Below are 19,412 nucleotides of genomic sequence, written 5' to 3' on the forward strand. Positions count from 1 at the left end.
CTGTTGGTTCTGGACACGCGGTGAGGAAGTTGTTACCTTTGTGATGGGGGCCTCAATCGTCATCGCGTGAAACTTCGCGAATGATTGTCTTCTGTTCATCCCAACTGAAAAAAAGAAAAAAAGAGACACGTCGTCGTTGGATAAAAACGTACCCAACGCCCAGTCCATGCGCTTCTAAGACGCATAGCGGACAACGTTAGCACTAGGTCATGCGGCACTATAACCCCGAAATCGAGGCAGGAACTATATTGAATTGTACTAAATGGCGTTCTAATTTCCACTGAGCAGGCATACAAAGCTCAAATATTCAACTCCGGAGTACTTGTTTTTTTTTTTTTTTTTCAGTATCTTTACCTGAAGTTTTGATTTATTTTTGTTTTGAGAAATATTTGAAGCTTTAAAACTGCACGCGACCGCCGTTACAAAGTAGAAAGCACGTGTTGTGAGTTTTAATTTCGCAGGAACCAAGTTGTGCCGTGAAATTCCGCCAAATCAAACCCGCGTCTACACCAGAATTAAAGGACATTTTCAGCGCCTCACGTCCGGGCGCCAATAGTTCTTAATCTGTTTCTTAAACAAGCTTGGGAATGTGCACGAATGGTTAGCTAATACTTAGCCTACCCATCTTCCTATAAAAGCTTCTTTATGGAGTTGAAGATAAAGCAGCATTTTTGAAAACAAGAGGATCGGTAAACCAGGTTTCACAATAGCTGCTAATGGACTTTTTTTTTTATTCCGGTAATATATGAACATACCAACTCGTCGCCGCGGATTTCACAGCACTTTACGTTTCGCTTTTTTTACGGGTTTACCGAGAAACCATTGCTGCCCGAACTCGGAAGACACGTGCCACGAGCAAGTTCCTCGTAGGAAAACATTTTCGAAAGGAGCGCGGAACTTAACAAAACGTTTTTTCTTTGTGTTGAATTTCGTGTTCCTTTGGGACATACGTTCCAAGAACGAACCGTATGCCGCAAAATCGAACGTAGGCCAGTCAGGCAGAAATGCACTTTATCTCTACCTTCCTACAAAGCTTGGCCCATAAGAAATAAATTATAAAAAAAGGCACTCCTCTTAAAAATAGGAAAAAAAAAAAAAAAAAACCGCAATATTTAAGTTTAGTCTCGCGACGTGCTCCTGTTTGGTGCTTCTACTTCAGAACGGCGAAGCACGTTTCAAAGTCTCTCCAAAGTAAAAATGAGTCTCACAACTACATATTACGATATATATATATTTTTTTTTTATTTTTTTAGAATGTCCTTGTTTGTTACAGCAATCATGCTCTTAAAATATATATATATATATATATTTCTTAAGTTCGGTGTATTTAGGAACAAGGCCGAAACACCCTTCTATTTTGGATCGACGTGCCGAAATATCAGAATCGCTCCTAACTCAACATTTGTCTCGCGACGTAAATACCGCGCACTATCTTTTATATTTTTTCCGCGGAAAGTTCTTTTTTTTTTTTCGACACACTCGTCCTATCCAATCAGTTCACAAAAATTGCTTTTGGGAGTTCGGTGTATGTCTAAAAACAAGAACAATTCGGGAGAGTTTTTCTACGCATTAAGAAAGCCTGACAGCACAGTGTTGGCCCCCACCATGCTCTTGCAAGGAGTGGACGCAGTGTACTTGCAGCTAAAGCCACTGACAGAGTGAGAAGGGCAGGGCGTGTCTTTCGAACGCCCGGCCCCCAGCGCGCACCCGCTGCCTTCCGTCGTGCTTTGGCTACGGTGCCTGGAACGCGTCTCCGACTGGCGCGCTTTGAGCGCCCTATTCCTGAAGCGGCAGAAAATGACGTCACAAAAGCCGGAGTGTCACGCTGTCGGATGTCGCGATCCTGGCGGTGGGCCGTAGAAGTTCCGACAACTGAAACTCCTCCCTGCCGTTCTCATCCTTTTTACCACTCTAGTGTTTGTACACTATTGACCGCTAGACGCGCTTCGGTCATTCCCAATTAGACTCGTATATACACTGTAAGGCGGTGCTAAGATCGGTTTAACGCCCTCTATCCACTCGTTCTGTTCGTGTCAAGAATCGCAGTCATTGGTCAAAACGTGCTTGAGCCCTAAAAGTGGCGACCACCAATAATGCTCGATGGCCTTTTGAATGGGCCTATTAAGATGAAAATGCGCTGCCTTAATTTTGCGCACCCTAGTCGGCTCGTTTAGAATATGCTTCCACGGATGTTAGGTTACGCTATGGCTGCTCTACGGGAAACCGCTGGAACGTCGTCGGAAGGCGGCGGAACTTACAGTTCGCCGTCGCAAAATGTGTTTCAAAGAAACAAAAGAAGTCGTTCGAAGTATGGCCGATGCGGTCGAATGGCGCGTTAGAATAATTCGGCTATTTCTTTCTCTCCTATATTTAGAGACCTTCCTCAGATTGTGTGCTATAGGCCTCTCCAGTATACAGATTTCCACCGCTAATTACTCGGCCAACAATGACGAGCTCTGTACAGATGCGCGGAGTCTAATATTTCGCAGAGGAAAGCTGCCGCGCATGCCCAGAACGAGTTTCACAGCTCAGTAGACAAAGATTGCAGTGCCACAGAAGGGAATTATTGGTACGGTGAACTAATATTTGTGGGTGGCAAACGGAGTAAAAAGGAGGGCCGTTTATTACGGCCTGTATAGAAAAAAAAAAAAAAAAAAAAAACGAAGAAGAAATGCTGGTGGGCTATTTTTGCTGTCGTTTTGTATTGCATTCACGGGTTTTCTTCTTTAGTTTCTACAGTTGGAACGTTCTATAGATGAGGCTATTCTGAGACCACGTTCGCGCGGGTACAGCGCGATAAAGACTGACTGTTCGCTCAAAAATGTCCCTCAGAAATGAAAGAAGAAAACCATAGCCTTGACCAAGCACCTCAGCAATACTGCCTCACTTTAAAGGCCCAATCACACGGGGGTACTCGTGTGATCGAGACATTCGGGTTTCGTATACATGGCGTGCACAGCTACTCCTTGAAGCGAAGCCCGGATAGCTAGGCCTAAGCCTGAGAATAATGTAAGGCAACGGGGCCGTAAGAACCAGCGTCAAGTCCGAGTGTCAAGCCAGTCACGCAGCGTAGCGGATCGTCACGGCGTTCGTCGTCTTGTGGCGTTTGCTTTCACCAACGGACGCAGAAGAAATGCGCCGTAATCCATCGAATCGTCACGTTGGCAGGGGTCGGAATTAACGTAGACTCCGTTTTCGCTACATATTGTATGCGCTCAGTGGATCATCTAGAGAAGAAAAGACATCTACAGCGGTCTAAAGGCATCTACTCAGCCAGGTAAAAAGGTCCAAAAGCCTTCAGTGACTCACCCTCGCTGCACAAGGAACGAACATCACAAGATGCCTTTCTAGAGCTCTTTAGGCTCGTGTTAAGCTGATATGGCAGGCCATCTACAAGAGAGGTGCAATTCAGCGGCGGTGCCATCCAAACCTCCTTTTTGCTCGAACAAGACGGAATCTGGCGCGCGTTGCTCTCTTTCGTTGAATTCTTTCTTTTTGCGGTTGCAACATTTTCCCGCCGCTTCCCAGTTAAGAATAATTTCCATCCCATTGCGACGATAGCGTCGTGTGCCGCGTAGCCTGTCGTCTGGAAGTGTACTAGCCATCTTGCGTGTTGTCCGGGCGTCGAGAGGGGGCGTTACTGTGAGCGTTAGGTAAGACGCGTTAGCTCGTCTGGTTTGACGGAAGAGTAAAAGAAGCTGGTGAATCGCAGACATAACTAAACCTGAGACACCGGAAGAAGGAAAGGGAGGACACGAAAAAGAAGACGACACACACAACGTCTAAAACCATACCCGCATAATATGGTGTGGTTTGAGAATAAACCATCAGCTGTGTTTGAGACGTTGTGTGTGTCGTCCTCTTTTTCGTGTCCTCCGTTTCCTTCTTCCGGCGTCTCAAGTTTAATTATGTCTGCTCGTCTGGTTTCAATGTTCTCGATGCGTTATGAAGTGGGTCTCCTGTGCCACAACCAGTTTTAGCCCGCATATAAACGAAGATGACATAAAAAATTTATCCAGTTCACAGGCTTTGTGTTAGGCAAACACCGATCTCTGGGAAAAAAAAAAAAAAACAGCTGGACAAAGTGCCTCCTATGACGCTTTGCAACAGCTGTGCATGGGCGCCGCCATAACTGACCTTCAATTTTATTTTCTCTTATTACGTTTACTTCACTTCATCGTGATTACAGCAAGGCAGGTTGCTGCCAGTTTAGATTCTACCCTGTCCTTCTCCCCAGCGTCGGCCTTTGTGGAAGCTCGTCAGCGCTCGCTTCACTGTCTCGGCATCTGGGCAAGACAATAGAAGGTCAGCAGTGGCGACTCTAACCTGGCGCGTGTGCAAAGCGTCTATACGCCAACGTGGTGTATTTTACCCCACGAGGATGTGGGCACTGCTCGCGCAGAAACCAGGTTAGGGTTAGGCGTCTGCGCATGCGCAGTACCGACAGCAGCGCCACCTCAGCGGCGTGATGTCGGAACCGCGCGTTGGTCTATAGTTCGATCTCCTTGCCAATAGGTATCGGTCTACGAAGTGCCGTTCGGCGGTTCTACGGGGGGCTTTGGAGGTTAGAGCGAAGACGACTCCGATCGTGTGCCGCCAAGGAGTTAACACTTACCGGCATCGGGCGAAAAAGGCTTCTCCATGAAAAACGGACACTCCTTGATGTACACCAGATGGTCCGATATCCTGCGTGAGAGGACGTCTCTTGAGCACGCACTTTTCCTTTCAAATCATGTATTTTTTTCTCAGGGTTCGAAAGTAGAGACAAGTGGGATTATTTTAGAATTCATACATAAACAAAACAACGAGACGGCAGACGTAAAAACACATTATGAATAATCCGTGGAAATATTAGTAAGGACAATTTTAAGATCGGCAGAACTAGTATAACTACGGTAGTGGCTGCGGGAAAGTGGTTTTAGTCAACGAAAACTTGGGGCGACAAAGAGGCCTTTGAAAGTCTTCCATTAATTTCTCTGTGACAAAAGTTGTTTTTCGCAGTGTGATGGGCATCATATAAATGTCATTGTTGTTGAAAGAACTGTGAGTGTCTGTCCCTCGTCTATTTTCATTGTATTTGTTCTTTCTGTGTGAACCGCAGTCTATTGAACGCGCTCTACTACGTGTACAGTGTGCTCAACTGTTAAACATAACGCGGGAGCGGTGGCCGAAGCTGATAGCCACCTCTACACTCCTCCCCCCCAAAGTAAAAATATTGCTAAATTTAGCAGGAAAACTGACGTCAAGTGACATACGCACCAAGCCAATTGCCCCGCTAATTGTAAAGTGGAAATTTATAAAAATGTAGGTTTTTTACTTCCCGAAACTACTGTTTAATGTCTTCCGAACAATCCCTTCTTCAATAGTGTATTTCATGCGTTATAGGACTTTGGAGGTAAATGTCGCTGTCAATTTTGTTTTATTGCAACCTGGGCCTAAGTTATACTACGCAAATTCGTCCTTATCTAGAGGTAAGCAAAAGCAAGAAAATCAGCAGCGGCATGCGATAACCGGTAAGTATATGCTCCTTACCGATGCTCATCGTTGCGTTCTGTCACACTAGGTCTGCTTAATATGAGGTAATTTTTTATCTTTTTCAGATATGGTATAATTTCTCCCATTGCTACTCCAAGGTAGTACACGACTTATTTTGGGGATGACACATTTACGTATCGATCATGCTTCAATGAGACCGTTCTTTCAAGAATTGCCTACACAGCCCATAACAAATTCTGGCGCGCAAAAAAAAAGAAAAAAAAAAAGAAAAACGGGCACGTTTAAAAAAAAAAAAGACCCGCGAACTTTGCTGTGCGCGCGTACGTTTTCATTAAGAAGATGAAGCACGCAAAGAGCACAACTTGCCACCTCGCTATCCTATCCGTCCTTTCTTCTTTTCGAAAGGTTAGAAACTGACTAAAGTGGAGGCCGTGAAGTATAGCCAGCAGAGAGTGGGGGCGGCTGTCAGGACCCACATGACGAGCACGCTCAAAGCATCTAAAGACTGAAGCCGAAAATAGCTCTCTCTCTCTCTCTCTCTCTCTCCCCCCCCCCCCCCCCCCCCCCGCCGCTCCAGTCAAGAAAAAAAAAACTGCTTTAGATTGGATTACAACCGAATTAAAACTTCCACTTCCGGCACAGCAAATGCTGTAACCCGCAGAAAAACGTGCCCTGCTTGGAAAACCCTCTGTGCATATAACGAAGTTGACATGGTTTACTCCTACCACATTTCGCGCTCAGCAAGAATTGCGAGGCAGTTCTCGCCGCGCCCTCTTCGAAAGCATAAAGCATTCTTCATCATGTGAATGCCGTGTAATGATAAAACTTGGTGTTGAGCAAAGTTACGCGCAATGTCACCAAGAAAGAAATCAGTTTTGGTATTAGGTGTGATCGCACGTAGTTCACTTCAACGCGAATTCCAAATATCTAGGAGGCCCCAATACTAGAGCTTACACGCTTCTCCCTATAAGCTCTAGTATCGATCAATACATTACAAAACGAATATATAAAAATAAAAAAAAACTCCTTACCCAACGAAACGAATATATATAAGCGGGAAAACAGGGTAAGAAAAGAAAACCTCCTTACCCGGTGTGAATTTCCACAGGCGCTATTTTGCTCCACATGGGGATGCACTCTCCAGATTTCCTCTTGTGGAACAATGTGCCCTCCCATTCCTGAAAAACAAGGTCAAAGAACGAACGAATGAATACAACATGTCAATAAGACCTCACTGCTTGTCACATGGCATCAGACAACGCTTCAAAGGAACCTCGCGGTGAACACTATAGCAGACAGCCTGTTACGACCATCAAGGGCGCTATCAAGTCGCGAGCACGGGCTCGCGTCTTGAGACCCGAGCAGCGAGAGACATATAAGTCCGTGCTCGTAGCTTGATGGCACCCTGCCTGCAACTCATGAGCCTGCAAACTCATGCTCCCGAAGTGACGTGTTGGAGGCGCTCGAACCGAGTACGCGCGGATGCACTTCAAGGAAAGGGTTCCGGCGCTGCAGTGCTGACCCCCTTTGTCGTTTAATTCTGGTTGTACGCTCGTTAATAAATAAGGAAGTCTCGTGTTTCTGACGTCACGCTGGGGAGGTGACGCTGGCTGCGGGACGGATTCCCGCGCTCCGTGTTTAAAAATAATCTATAAATCGTGAAACAGATATGAGCAGCTGATGGCCCCTTGACCCACTTGAGCTTGACTAGGACCGACTGAGACAAGACCGGTTTTTAAGCCTTTCGGGACGGCTTACGACCGGCTGCATTGATGAGCAGACGGTCGTAAGTGTGTGTGAACAAGTGTGAACGGGCCTTAACGCGTTGCGTCGCGCCGCCGGGCGACGTAACCTTAGCAACCGTCGCCGACGCGGCGACGCGGCCTTCGGCCACATCTTAGCATCAGCGATGATTGCTATAGATACACCGTTTTATTTTTCTTATTCAGTTGCATTTCACGTTTTAGTTCACTGATGATGCGATCGACGACCTCACGCGCCGCTGCAGTCTGCCTTTCGTTGGCGTTTCAATAGAAAACAAATCAAAACCGCGTTGCAACAATTTGAGCTTGGGAAACGCCCCGCTCACTGTGACACGTTGTTCAGTAGCGTGATTTCGGATATAGATGGGATGAGCCAGTATCACCAAACAGACAAGGCCTGCGCATGACGCCATCCTTAGTGGCTTCCCGACCTGCCCCAAGCGGCAAACAGGCCGAAACTTGGCGAGTGTCACCGCAAAGCGCCTGACGCGTCCGTCGTGACGTCGCCGCGTACTATAGCGTTGTGCAGCGTCTCACGAGCGAAATGCAAGTACGCGGCAATACTACGACGGACGCGTCTGCCGCTTTTGCGGCGACCCTTGTGAAGCTTCAGCCTGTTACCGCTTTGGGGTGTGTCGGTGATCCACCAACGATGACGTCGTTCGCGGGCCTTGACTTCTAGGTGGTATTGGATTGGCCGTCCGAGTCACACCGCGAGAACACCTGCTATATGACAAGGCCGTCTTGCTGAATTTCTGACGTCATCTACCGAAGGCCAGAACAGATCGGGCACACGAGTCCTGCGTCAGGGTTCGGCTGGGGATCGCGTTCAATCAGAGACGACACGGGTCCCGGCCGAACTCTGACGCAGCGCTCGTAGGTGGGTGGGGTACTACATCCAGCACTAGTTACTGAAAGAGGGCAAGAGAGGAAAGGGGAAAAGGCTACCGGCGCTTTCCTTCTTGCTCGGTAGTTAGGAACGAGCGGAAGACCCGGATACTGACATCTTGCAGTGGCGACATTGACTCGATTTTACCACCTACAGCACTTAGTCGAAGGCCCATTTCCGCCGCAGGGCTGTAACTGGACATTGTCCAAAAAATTGGTTATAATGCTTTCCTTAATCGTGATCTCCTGCGTGATAGCAGAAAGCAGTGAACTTAAGTTGACCATCACAGCACGACTGGGTTCTTCTTTTTTTTTTTTTGCAATATTAGTGCATAACGTAGCTTGCTCCTGCACCGATTTCGAATCGTTGAATCATTGATCAACTTGCTCCGGTAATGGGCTCATCTAAAATTTCCTATTTTCAGTTCAAGACAAAATACACACTCGTCGACACGGGATTTTCAATTAGAACTTTTATAAACACCTGCAAGCCGAAGGGAGCTGCCCCGATTGCTCACTGCGATGCTCTTATTTCGCGCGTCCTTGTTCACATCATATTGCCGCGCGCGCATCTGGCCAAGTAGGCAGCGCGCGCGTGGCCTAACGGTTATTGCGCCTGCCTCCCACGCGAAAAGCCAGGGTTCGATTCCTGGGAGCGACGCATCTTCTGTTTATTGCTGCAATTTAGCATTCTGGTAAATTCGAGAATCCTGTTGGCTTGTTCGAGGTCTGAATGAGCTCTACACGTCGAACCTTCTACGCCGATTATTCCTGAAGCCCGCGCGTGCACATAAGGGGCTTCGCGTGGCGAGCCAAGGTCAGTTTCGCCTCAGCGTTTGATCCTGCTGTTACGCCGACTTCGACGCCTGCGACGCTCCGTTGTTATCTTTTTTCCTTTTTGTTTTGGGCACAAGTTCGCCCCATTGAACGTTTAGTTTCCTCAGTTAATCTTTGTTTCATCAACTCTTCATTCGTGACAATATTTCATTGTTGTGGACGACACAAAACGCCAAACATATTCTCGGTGTACTGCGTCTAGAATGGCAAAAACGACGAAGAGAAAGTCAATCGCTGTAAAGTACTCAAAATGATGTATCAGGTTCCAGTGTAACTTAATGCAATATTTTGAGCACTGATGTTCGATTTCTATCGGTGGCGCGTTCAGTGCCGCTCTTCTCGGCATTGCCTCACTGGCGGATGCCGTAATGCTGTGCAAGAAACGTTCCCAGTGAGCTGAAAAACGACATCCGTGGCACACAGGAACACAAGACGCGCTCCCTAAGTCAGATTCTCGGCACTTTGGAATACCCAACTAGCACACCCAACGCGAGAGCGGCGCCCCGAAGAGCACTTTCGCCAACGTTTCTAATTACTCAGGCCGGCCGCGAAACCCGCTAGATGGCGCTACATTAATCAAAATGGCGTTACCCACGATCAAACGGTCTGTAGGGCGAGCATGCACCCACCTTGCCTTTCTTGAGCTGCGTGCTGATGGTCTGCACCACGTCTGTCTTGAGGGAGTCGGTCCGATGGAGTTCCTGCGCGTTCACGCCCAGCATCTCCTCCACCGAGTAACCAACCAGCTTCTCGGCCGCCCGGTTCATGAACTGCGAGCAGATTTCGTCAATCAATTACACGGTCCCATTGGTCTCTCCCCCCATCCCGCTATTCCCCATACCTCCCACGTTGTTCTCCAACTAGACGCCTTGACAACAAGGCATCCAAGCGTCTTACAAAAAAAAAAAACAAAAAAAAAACAAGAAGAAAAAAAAGCAGTTCTGCGTGAATCCAGCATGTAGGCGCATGCATGCTTTTGAGGGAGAGGAGTAGGCGAGACGGCGTAGGGACGTCAGAAAACCGAGCTCTGATTGGACCAATTAGTGGGTAGAGGGAAAGCTAGCTACCTTTATCTGCACTGCACTCTTCGAACGGTTTGAACGCGAAACGCCGGCGTCCGGTGTTCACGTTCGTTCGCGTTCGAACGGGGTCGAAGGGTTCAGTGTAGACGAAGGCCGTTTTCCAAAGTTTACTTGATCTCACTCTAGGGTGCAGTATACTCTAGGGTAATGATTCTGTACATTGGCATTCCGAAACCTACCCGCACCCAGCGTTGCCCTATCCGTCTCGTCACGTGACACAATATAACGAAGTAGCTCGGATTCTTTCGAGTCAAGGCCCCTACGCACCGTTGCGTTGGAGACCGTTTGAGGGCGTTTGACTGCGTTGCGGCAGCGAAAAACCAGGACATCCATGCGTGTTATGTCGCGTGCCAAGCTATTCCTTGAATTGCATTCCACGGCTCATACGAAGCGCAGATTAGCCGGTGACTCGCTTTCGTTTCTCGACGCAACGCAGTCAAACGCGCTCAAACGCTCTCAAACACAACTGTGCGTAGGGGCCTTACAACTTGGAACACAGTCAAAGGCAGCTATAGATGCTTTAAATACGCGCTAGATTTTGCCGCCATAGCCGACTGTGGTGATTTGGGGGTCCGCAAGGTGGGAGCAAGAAAATGAAGAAGAGAAAGAGACAAGAGCGAGCAGTTTGCACGGGAAAAGAGACGGAGACGAGAGACAAAGAGGAGGTACAAAACGTTCTCGGGACCGAAAGGGCAATCATCAAGCTCACGGGGGCTAAGGCTTGCAGCTATACGCAAGGTCTTCACCCCACGTCGAGGTCTTGCAGCTTTACGCAAGACCTCGTTCCGCCAAGACGGCACAACCAACCTCGGACTCTGCCGCTGCACCACCTACGTGAAAATGATCTCTGATGAAGCTCGCAGCATCGGTGAACTGTAAGACTTCCATTAGTATCGTTTCTTTTTTTTCTCTCTCTCTTTTCTTTTTGTACTTATGTCATTCGCGCTTAAATCTCGTGCTTTTTGTTTTAATCATTGTATTATCTGTCGAAATCTAAAGTTTATTTTTCTTTCTATCTATCAAACTGGTCTCGATATCCTTTCTCTTCGCGTCGCATACCTACGAGAGTGAAATAGTCCACTACACCGACCATCTCTTGTGTTACCGAGATGCCGAGCCATCGAAGCGGCTGTTGACGAGCTTCTACAGGCCTGCGCCGGGGAGAAGGACACCTAAAATGGCAATAACCAGTCCTGCTCTGGTAATGTTGAAGTGAAACGAATGCAGTAAGAGGGAACAGAACGTGAAGGTCGGTTATGGCGGCGCCCATGCGCAGCTGCCTGAAAGCGTCTATAGCTTCACCTACGCACTAATCATTCCATGGTCAGAGCGCGGCGCAGTAGCGCACCCGCGCGATCTCGTTTCCTCCTCTCCCTCTGTTTCTGCCCGGATAGTGAAAGTGAGAGCTGCGACATCTTATATTTTTTTATAGATCTTGCACAGGAACCATCACCAATGTCTGCTTGGAGAGCGACACATTCATCCGTAACTATCTAGATCAGGGGTGGCCGAACCGCGGTTCTCGAACCTCATTGATAACGAGTGCTGCGTCACCGCTCACTCGGGGATCGTGTTCGGTTGCCTTATATGGCAGGTATTGGTACGAGCACACCGAGACAAGGAGCATTTGTTAGCGCCCTTTTTTAAATATTGAAACAATCATAAAAGGTAAACTCCGCCCGACGTTCCGTCCGCATAGGATATTGGACGTCTTGCGGAGTCTCGTTTTTGTGAGCGCAGCGTCTCCTGAAGTTCGTAGATTGCAGCAAACTATGCGGAGAGAAACTCAGGGAGAGGAGGAAACAAGAACTCGCGGCGACGTCAGAGCGCCGAGCTGTGATTGGAGGGATAGTGATAGACGTTAACGGTTTGACGCCCAGCGTTGCCTAGGAGCAACAACTCAATTTTTTTTTTCACGCACATGCGTGCTTAAATACATTGAGTGCGATGTGTCTCAAGGGCGAGGATACCTGCACTTAGCAAGGGAGGATCGCATCTTCAAAACAAATAGGTCGTCCCTTAAAGGAGCGATGCAACAATTTTTGTACTGTGCACAAATACCGCTTAAAACGGATCCCTAACGTTAATGACCTATGAAACACGCGTTCGTTTTTCACCCCACGCAATAGAAGTCCCAGAAAAAAATTTAAGAAAAACGAGCAGCGTTCACTCCCTCAACTCGCAGCCAGAACAAGCGGCCACGTGATCTGGAGCCGATTATATGCCGCCAGTGTTGATCATAGCCACGCGCTGGGGTTGGCAAAGCGCAGGACACGCGCTGAGTTCCAGACATTGTTATGGCTCGGCTGTTGTCGTCGTTGCACCGATTGGACACGGGTCACAACCCGAATGCTTCTCGAGCTAGCAATTGTCACGAGCCCAAATCGAGTGCCCACGCAATGCTCGGGTCCAATCTATGAACCGCATTCAAATATCGTCACTTGGGTGTACTGCGATCCCCGAGTTACGTCATCAAATTTCGCAAAGGAGAGATTGAATGAAAATGATCGCTTTTCTCCTCGAAATTACACCGCAACAAAGGAGTTTCTTGGCCAATGGCGTTGCGTGTGAGTATCCTTGAGTCCCAGGTGTGCCAGTAAGCTCGTGTAGAGAGAAAAACATTCCAATTGAATATCGTTGCACAGCTCCTTTAAAACCAAAGCCGACAGGGAATGCCAGCTATGGTGACGTACACCACTGACTGAAAAACTGACAAGAAAAACGGGCGCACATATTGCGAATCCGTATACCTCTTTCTAATTGTGCAAAAATTAGAAATGTACACCCGCCAGCAATATGAAGGTGAACAACTTACCTGGTTTCTTGCCGGTTTTACGGCTCCCTAAAGCTATATTAACTCTAAACATCTCAAATGGTACGTGGATTGGGAGTCTAAACTTTGCGTTCTAGCCCTCTTCTGGAACAGAGCTTGTTCCAAAACTTACAGGAGCGTCAAAAACAAGAAGAGGACTGTTCACCTTCATATAGCTCACGGGTGTACTCGATGCCTTCTCCAAAGTCGTCACTGCCTTCAGTCGTTTGACGTAAAGTAATTTCGAAAATGCCAATGTTGCACATTTCAAAAACATGTTTACGAAAAAAAACTTGTGAGACAAGACTTCTGTTGTTCAGTGTGCACCACGTCAGAGTTTGTTAGTATATTAAGTTTTGGACATCAAAAAGTACAACAAAACAGTGATACGAAAAAAATAATTTTAAAGGGCCTATATGGGACACGTATTTATTTGGTAATCTTTCTACGAAAATATCTTTTTCGCACAATATTTACATTGTTAGACGCAATTTAGATAAAGGTCACGGCCCGCTCTAAGATCCACCCTAAGATACGTGAACCCGCCCATTACTGCTGCATTGGCTTGGCTACTCGGCCAAACGCGCTTGCAACCCTACTGTCTGCCTTTCGCTACATCCGGTGCGTCGTCTGACACAGCCTCCTAGTTGTGCGGGCAGACGTGTCTCCGACCATCCCGTGCTATTCCACCACCAACTACCGTCGTCTGCAACGCCCGTAAGACGCGGACATGAAAGCTTCGCGTCGGCGTTCGTTGTTGTTCGCAAGGTAATGACGTCACGAGAGGGAATTATAGGAGGGCATCCCCGGCCATAGCTGGCGGCCATGTTCTGTGCGCGACTGCTGAGCGCGTACTGGCGGCGAGCTTTCGCAGTTCTCCTGCAAAGCGCATTCCGCACTATCAAGACTGCCAGTCTTTGCAGCCTATTAATACTAGCTCGTTCTGCGCATCCGCTCTAAACATCGCCCTCAAAAATGTATAAGCCGACAGTTCGTCAAAGCTACAGACATGAAAGCGCAGCTTCAAGACGTAGCCTTTACGCTTGAAAGGCCCGTTACAAAAAGGAGCTTTCGTAGATCGATTCCTTGCCTCCAAATATCTTAGCGGAGGTAGGCGCTGCTACTGAGCATTCGCACCGCTAGCTTCATCTGCAGGATTCCTGGGATCTTTTCCGCTCACAATAAGCTAGCGGGATGGCGGGTGTGGTCGCAGCTTTCGCTGCCTTGTGAGCTTATAGGGAGTATTCACTGGCGGCCATAGCTGTGTGCGCGAATGCTGAGCGCGTGCTGATGGCGAGCTTCCACAGTTCTTTTGCAACGTGCATTCCGAACCATCAAGAGTGCCGGTCTTAGCAGCCTATTGATGTGAGTTCGTTCTGGGCATGCGCTCTAGACAGCACCCACAAATATGGCGTCCAGTGAATACTCCCTATTGGCGATGTGCGCGATCGAAAGCGTCGCTGTGGTCGGCCTTCCACCATTGGCCGAATGCTGACTATGACGTCAGCAAAGGATTCCTCATCGACGGAAATAAGAGGAATGGAAGAACTTTAATTTCGACGGTGTTGGAAGTGTTGCTTTAAGAGCGCAATGATTTCAAGCTCCCACCATGCTCCTTACAAACACCATCGAACTTGTTGTTCGCAAGGTAATGACGTCATGAAAGGTAACCATAGGAGGGCGCCACTAAAACATCTCGCCGCTAATAGGGGAACGGAGTGCACCTACATCAATATACATTCTGTCTTTCAAACACAATATTTTATTTTTACAAGGTCTACCGTAATGCGATGGTATGAACATTGCAAAGTAGTGTTGCAGGACATTTTTGAAAGCCTCAAAATTGTTTGAAGTGTTTTCTTGAGAAGTGTACGGGGAAAAGTAACGTGAAAGTAATCTGTAACGTAACGAGTAAAGTAATCCGTTACTTTTCAGCGAATGTAATCTGTAACGGTAATTCCTTACATTTGAGGTTCGGTTATTTCTAATTGTAATCTATGACATTTTTCAAGTAACGGGCACAAATCTGGTTCCAGGCACCCTAATAAAACCAACCGAGCTCAACGAGCTACGCTCGTTGAGTACACCGCCAACCCCATATTTGTTATCGTCTGAAACCGAAGCGGAAAGGCAATCTCGGGATATTTTTGAAAACAATAGGAAGTTTTAGAATAACGTACGCAATTTTAGCGCACGCTAGCGCTAAATTTAGCGCTTGTATTAGCGCACGCGATGCGAGAGTGTTTTAGAATAGCGTTTCTCCGTCGCGATGCAAAAACCCTATCAGCTCGCGCTTGCGACGCCACCAAGATACAGTCGCAATTTTTATTTCACACACGAAATGCTGCAACTTTATAAAAAAAACAAAAAAAATAACAAGTTTTTTAGTTTAGAGTACTAATTTAGATTTGTTTAAACTTGAGAATGCGACGCGAGCGATTGACCGGGGTCGTGTCAGCTTGCGTTGCCTCGACAAGAGAGGTGTCGTACTGACCTTCGCACATCGCACCTTCGCCGCGAAATGTTCGCGCGTCGCAAGCATCAAGTTGCCGGTGATCGTTGTCAAACCGAGTACAATGTCGTCCTGTCTTGAAAATCGCAGTCGCGAGAATGCCGCCGACGTCGCACTCACGGCGCCGCCAAAGCAGCCGCCGACATAATCCTCGAAGCCGCCATTTTTTTTAAACTCTGCTCGTCTTGGCTTTAGCCAAATTATCATCACGAATCCTCCTTGGAGAAGAGCAAAGACTCTTTGCGTACGCACGCTGTTTCCGAGAAATAGCGCACGCTAAAATTGCGCACGCAAAGCGCAAAACCTGGTTTGCGTTCGGAGAATGCGCAGTGGCGACGACGCTATTCTTTGCGTACGCCAAGCTTTAGCGTGGGCTATTCTAGAACTCCCTAATAATGACTCTCTCAGATTATTTGTATCTCAAACACGAAAATATTACCGATAAAAATACTATTACGGCATGGAGAAATAATTTTACAACTAACATTTCACACGTCAATCATCTCTTCAACCAATAAGAGTCGACAAACGGTGCTTATCTAACTAAGCACCTTTCGTTATGGGCGGGGCCTAGAGCAGGGCACCCCCCCCCCCCCCCCACCCCCCCTGAATAGAGTCTAACAGAGTATATATTGCTAAAACCAATGTGTCCCAGGTAAGCCTTAAAAAAAAATGTTTCTTTTTTTTCTTTTTTTTTTTTAAATGACTAGCTGCTTTTGTCTTTGCTCACTCTTCGAACGAGTTCAAGCGTCGGCGTTCGGCGAGGTGCAGACGAGCTCTTGTACGCACTGGTTGGAGGGAGACAGGGGTAGCGTCAAAGGAAACTACCCTTTTTCTTTATTGCACGAAAGAGAACAACAACCAGTACATTCATTTGCGTCTGCCCACTAAGCCTTCCAATCAGAGCTCGGAGCACTTAAGTCCACCGTGCGCTCTCGACTCCTCCTCTCCCTGAGTTTCTCCTGGTAGAAGCAATTTACGAGGCACGGCCTCGGCCCACCTGAATCTCGTGTCCGGACCCGGTGATGATGACGCCGTCCCGGGCAATGTGCAGTGCAGAGAAGAGCGCTTCGGAGGCCCTGAGCTTCCACAGGTTGATTAGGTCGTTGTGCTCAATCTGGATCATCTCGTTCAGACAGACGCCGAACGAGCACGTCTCCGTGAACCACTGGGTGAGGGAAGAGAACGCCTCCGGATGAGTGATTGGCGCTTGGGGGAACTCGACAGCGGGTCTTTTGAGCGCCGCCTTGTCTACTGCCACGAGTTAGGACTTTCCCCTGTTTCTGAGCAGGGACCACCGTGCTCAAATTTTATTCACATTGGGCTCATTCAATTTACCCTGCACCTCTTGCACCAGCTGCACTCGGTGCACACCGCAGAATTTGATTTACGAGTGGAAAACATCTGAAAACCCAACCGAAATTGTACATTGCCCCGCACTTTTCTGCACCATTGGAGGTTTGTGCGGGTAAATCGAACGAGCCCATTGCTTTGGGGGAGCACATGGTCTTCTGACTGATCGAGGAACTGACCGTGCGCAGAAACGCGATTCGGGGAAAGCGAAGCGACTGCGAATGCGCGGTGCCGACTGTCGATAGCAGCGCCACCCCACCGACGCGATGTCGGAGACCTCTGCGGTGGCGCTGCTGTCGCCACTGCACATGCGCAGACGCGTCGCTTCTCGCAAGAGAGAGAGAGAGAGAAAGAGAAAGCGAGAGAGGAAGTAATCAATTAAGATAGTGGAGAGTTTGTTCTTCGACACCTATTTCTAAGGTCGACAAATTTGGGCACTTTCAACAGAATTGTTACACGTATAATCAATTTTCGCCGAATATAAAAAAAAGATGCTATTTATGTTTAACAAAAACAATACAAAAATTTTGAGCGCCGTTTTTGATGTGATTTATATGTAATTTATAAGTGAGGTGCTTATGGAATATACCGTTGCGCGCGTGTCCCGCATGTAGGATCCTCGGGGACTTTTGAATAGCGCGTGTACAGAGTTCGCGCTGGAACTTCGAGACGGAGGCATCGGGCCTTCGAACATTCATCGTCTAAAGCTTTCACGAGACCAAAAATAATAGGAATTGAGCAGTCCTGCGTCAGTCGGCCGTACAGTCAGAGCAATAGCTGCGACACGTCACGGCGAAGTCGTTGGGCATCGGCATCCGATTCACGCACCATGGAGTGGGGGAACAAAAGCCTTGGGAACAAAATACACATCTGTTTTGATCAGAGCGCTTTTGTTTCTTTTTTTGTTCCAGAGCTCTTGAACGCGCGCCTGCCGGCACGAGCTCTTGGCATTGAAAGTGCTGCCACGGCAATGTGTTGTCTGCTTCTTTTTTTTTTTTTTTCCAGAGAGCGCGTGCAGTGGGCATCGGGTACTACAAAACCCTAAGTATAGATGATAATGCAATTAATGCAAAGGTGCAAGCGAGCTGGACAAGGATGACGACAACAATCCCTGGAGGAAAGAAACAAAGGGGACAAACACAAATATCTAGAGCAAGTTATTAACGCTGTGGCGCAGCTCCGTGGTAACGCCTCCGCTTCGCACGCAGCAAAACGAGGTTCGATTTTCTCCGGCGGCAGGCGATGTTTTTGAGGATTTGGGAACGTGGACGACGGACGCCCTACATCGCCAACTTCAACAACAGCAACGACAACAGCTACATGGACAACAGCCATATCAGAAACTACAACACCAACAAGGGACGTCATTTCCAGTGAAGGAAAGCCCAAAAAACGTATGCGTGCGAGCCGAAAGTTACATCGCGCGTGCATTTCTTAATTGTTTTAGTTACGTCTGTTTACGCGCGTTTCCTCCTGTAAGAGCGCCATCACTACCATGCTCTATGGAGTTAGCTTGGTCCTTGAGCGGACCACACGATTAACCTGTCAGAAACTGTTTGAAAACTTGCATGACGTACGTGCGAATTCATGCAATCAACTTTGATCATCCTGAACCTTTTGTGTTCATGTTTTTAAAGTTACTTAAAAAAGGTAAATTAGATTATAAGTGCTTTCACCACCAAGCAACACGCTGCTCGTTGACATGTATTGCGAAAGTGTTCATTGCGTCACTAAATAGCGTGTGGCTTGGTGACGCAATGGGGTCCTTCGGAAATTCGTCCATTAGATCGCTTCCATTTTGCTGAGCGTCCGTTAGATCACTGCTGGCGTCCGTTAAACCTCTCTGGTGTTAATGAACGTCCATTAGTCACTCTTGGCGTCCGTTAGACCACTCTAATGTTGATGAGCGTCCGTTTGAAGACTAATAATTTAAGTGCATGGTACCTGTGCCACGCTAATGGCAAAGTTATAGTGGATGACGAATGAATGAAGTGAAGACGATCGTCCAAACCGATGGTACAAAACCGCCGGAGATGTCAGCACAAGGTAACAAACGCTGTCATTAAAAATTAAAAAAAAATATTCCAGCGCGTGTGGTTTATTAAAATGCACTGGAATCACTGCCATCGGCCGGGGAAGCTCAGTGTAATGTAAACCAAGTTAATTTTGACAGCCAGTAACTCTACAACCATTGGCCGTCTCAGGATAACGCGCACATCGCGGACGCCTCAAAGCAGGAGCAGATGAGATGCCCCAAGGGCAACTTTATTTTTAACAAACACGACTTACACCGACTTCTCTCAAACAGATTTGTTAGGCTTTGTTAAAATGGTTATAGTTAGGCCAACGAAATAGAACTGAGCAACGGTACGCCCGTGACGCCACATTCGTTCATAACGTACGATCTTTCCGCATGCCCGGCTTAGCCTGACCCATAAATCTGGAACCTGCCTGGAAGTTTGTTGTGAGAGACACGGAGAAAATAGGAAACGCTCGCATATGGACTCGCTCTTCGGCGTCCTTATCCATTAATGACGTAAATCTAATAGGCCGAGGAGCGATGATAATCAAGATGCTTGGGAGTTGTGAAGCCCTGTGTTTCTTGGGCATGGAAAAGCAAGGGCGGAGCGAGCACGCCCATCAAAGGGCAACATAGAGAAAGCGCAGAG

General features: G+C 47.7%; 1 protein-coding gene across 1 annotated transcript in view; it reads right to left on the reverse strand.

Annotated features, from left to right (window-relative positions):
• LOC8041586 (high affinity cAMP-specific and IBMX-insensitive 3',5'-cyclic phosphodiesterase 8B) overlaps window positions 1–19,412 on the reverse strand; it is a 450,039-nt gene that overhangs the window by 42,185 nt on the left and 388,442 nt on the right. The window contains exons 6-11 of the mRNA XM_042288919.1: window positions 16,391–16,558; window positions 9,614–9,754; window positions 6,586–6,674; window positions 4,616–4,686; window positions 3,310–3,390; window positions 37–104 (exon numbers count right to left, since the gene is read on the reverse strand). Of these exons, the coding sequence (XP_042144853.1) occupies window positions 37–104; window positions 3,310–3,390; window positions 4,616–4,686; window positions 6,586–6,674; window positions 9,614–9,754; window positions 16,391–16,558 (618 nt within the window). The remainder of the gene's footprint in view (window positions 1–36; window positions 105–3,309; window positions 3,391–4,615; window positions 4,687–6,585; window positions 6,675–9,613; window positions 9,755–16,390; window positions 16,559–19,412) is intronic.

Source organism: Ixodes scapularis, unplaced genomic scaffold (genome assembly GCF_016920785.2).
Source record: "Ixodes scapularis isolate PalLabHiFi unplaced genomic scaffold, ASM1692078v2 PGA_scaffold11__112_contigs__length_91849675, whole genome shotgun sequence".
Classification (NCBI taxonomy): domain Eukaryota; kingdom Metazoa; phylum Arthropoda; class Arachnida; order Ixodida; family Ixodidae; genus Ixodes; species Ixodes scapularis.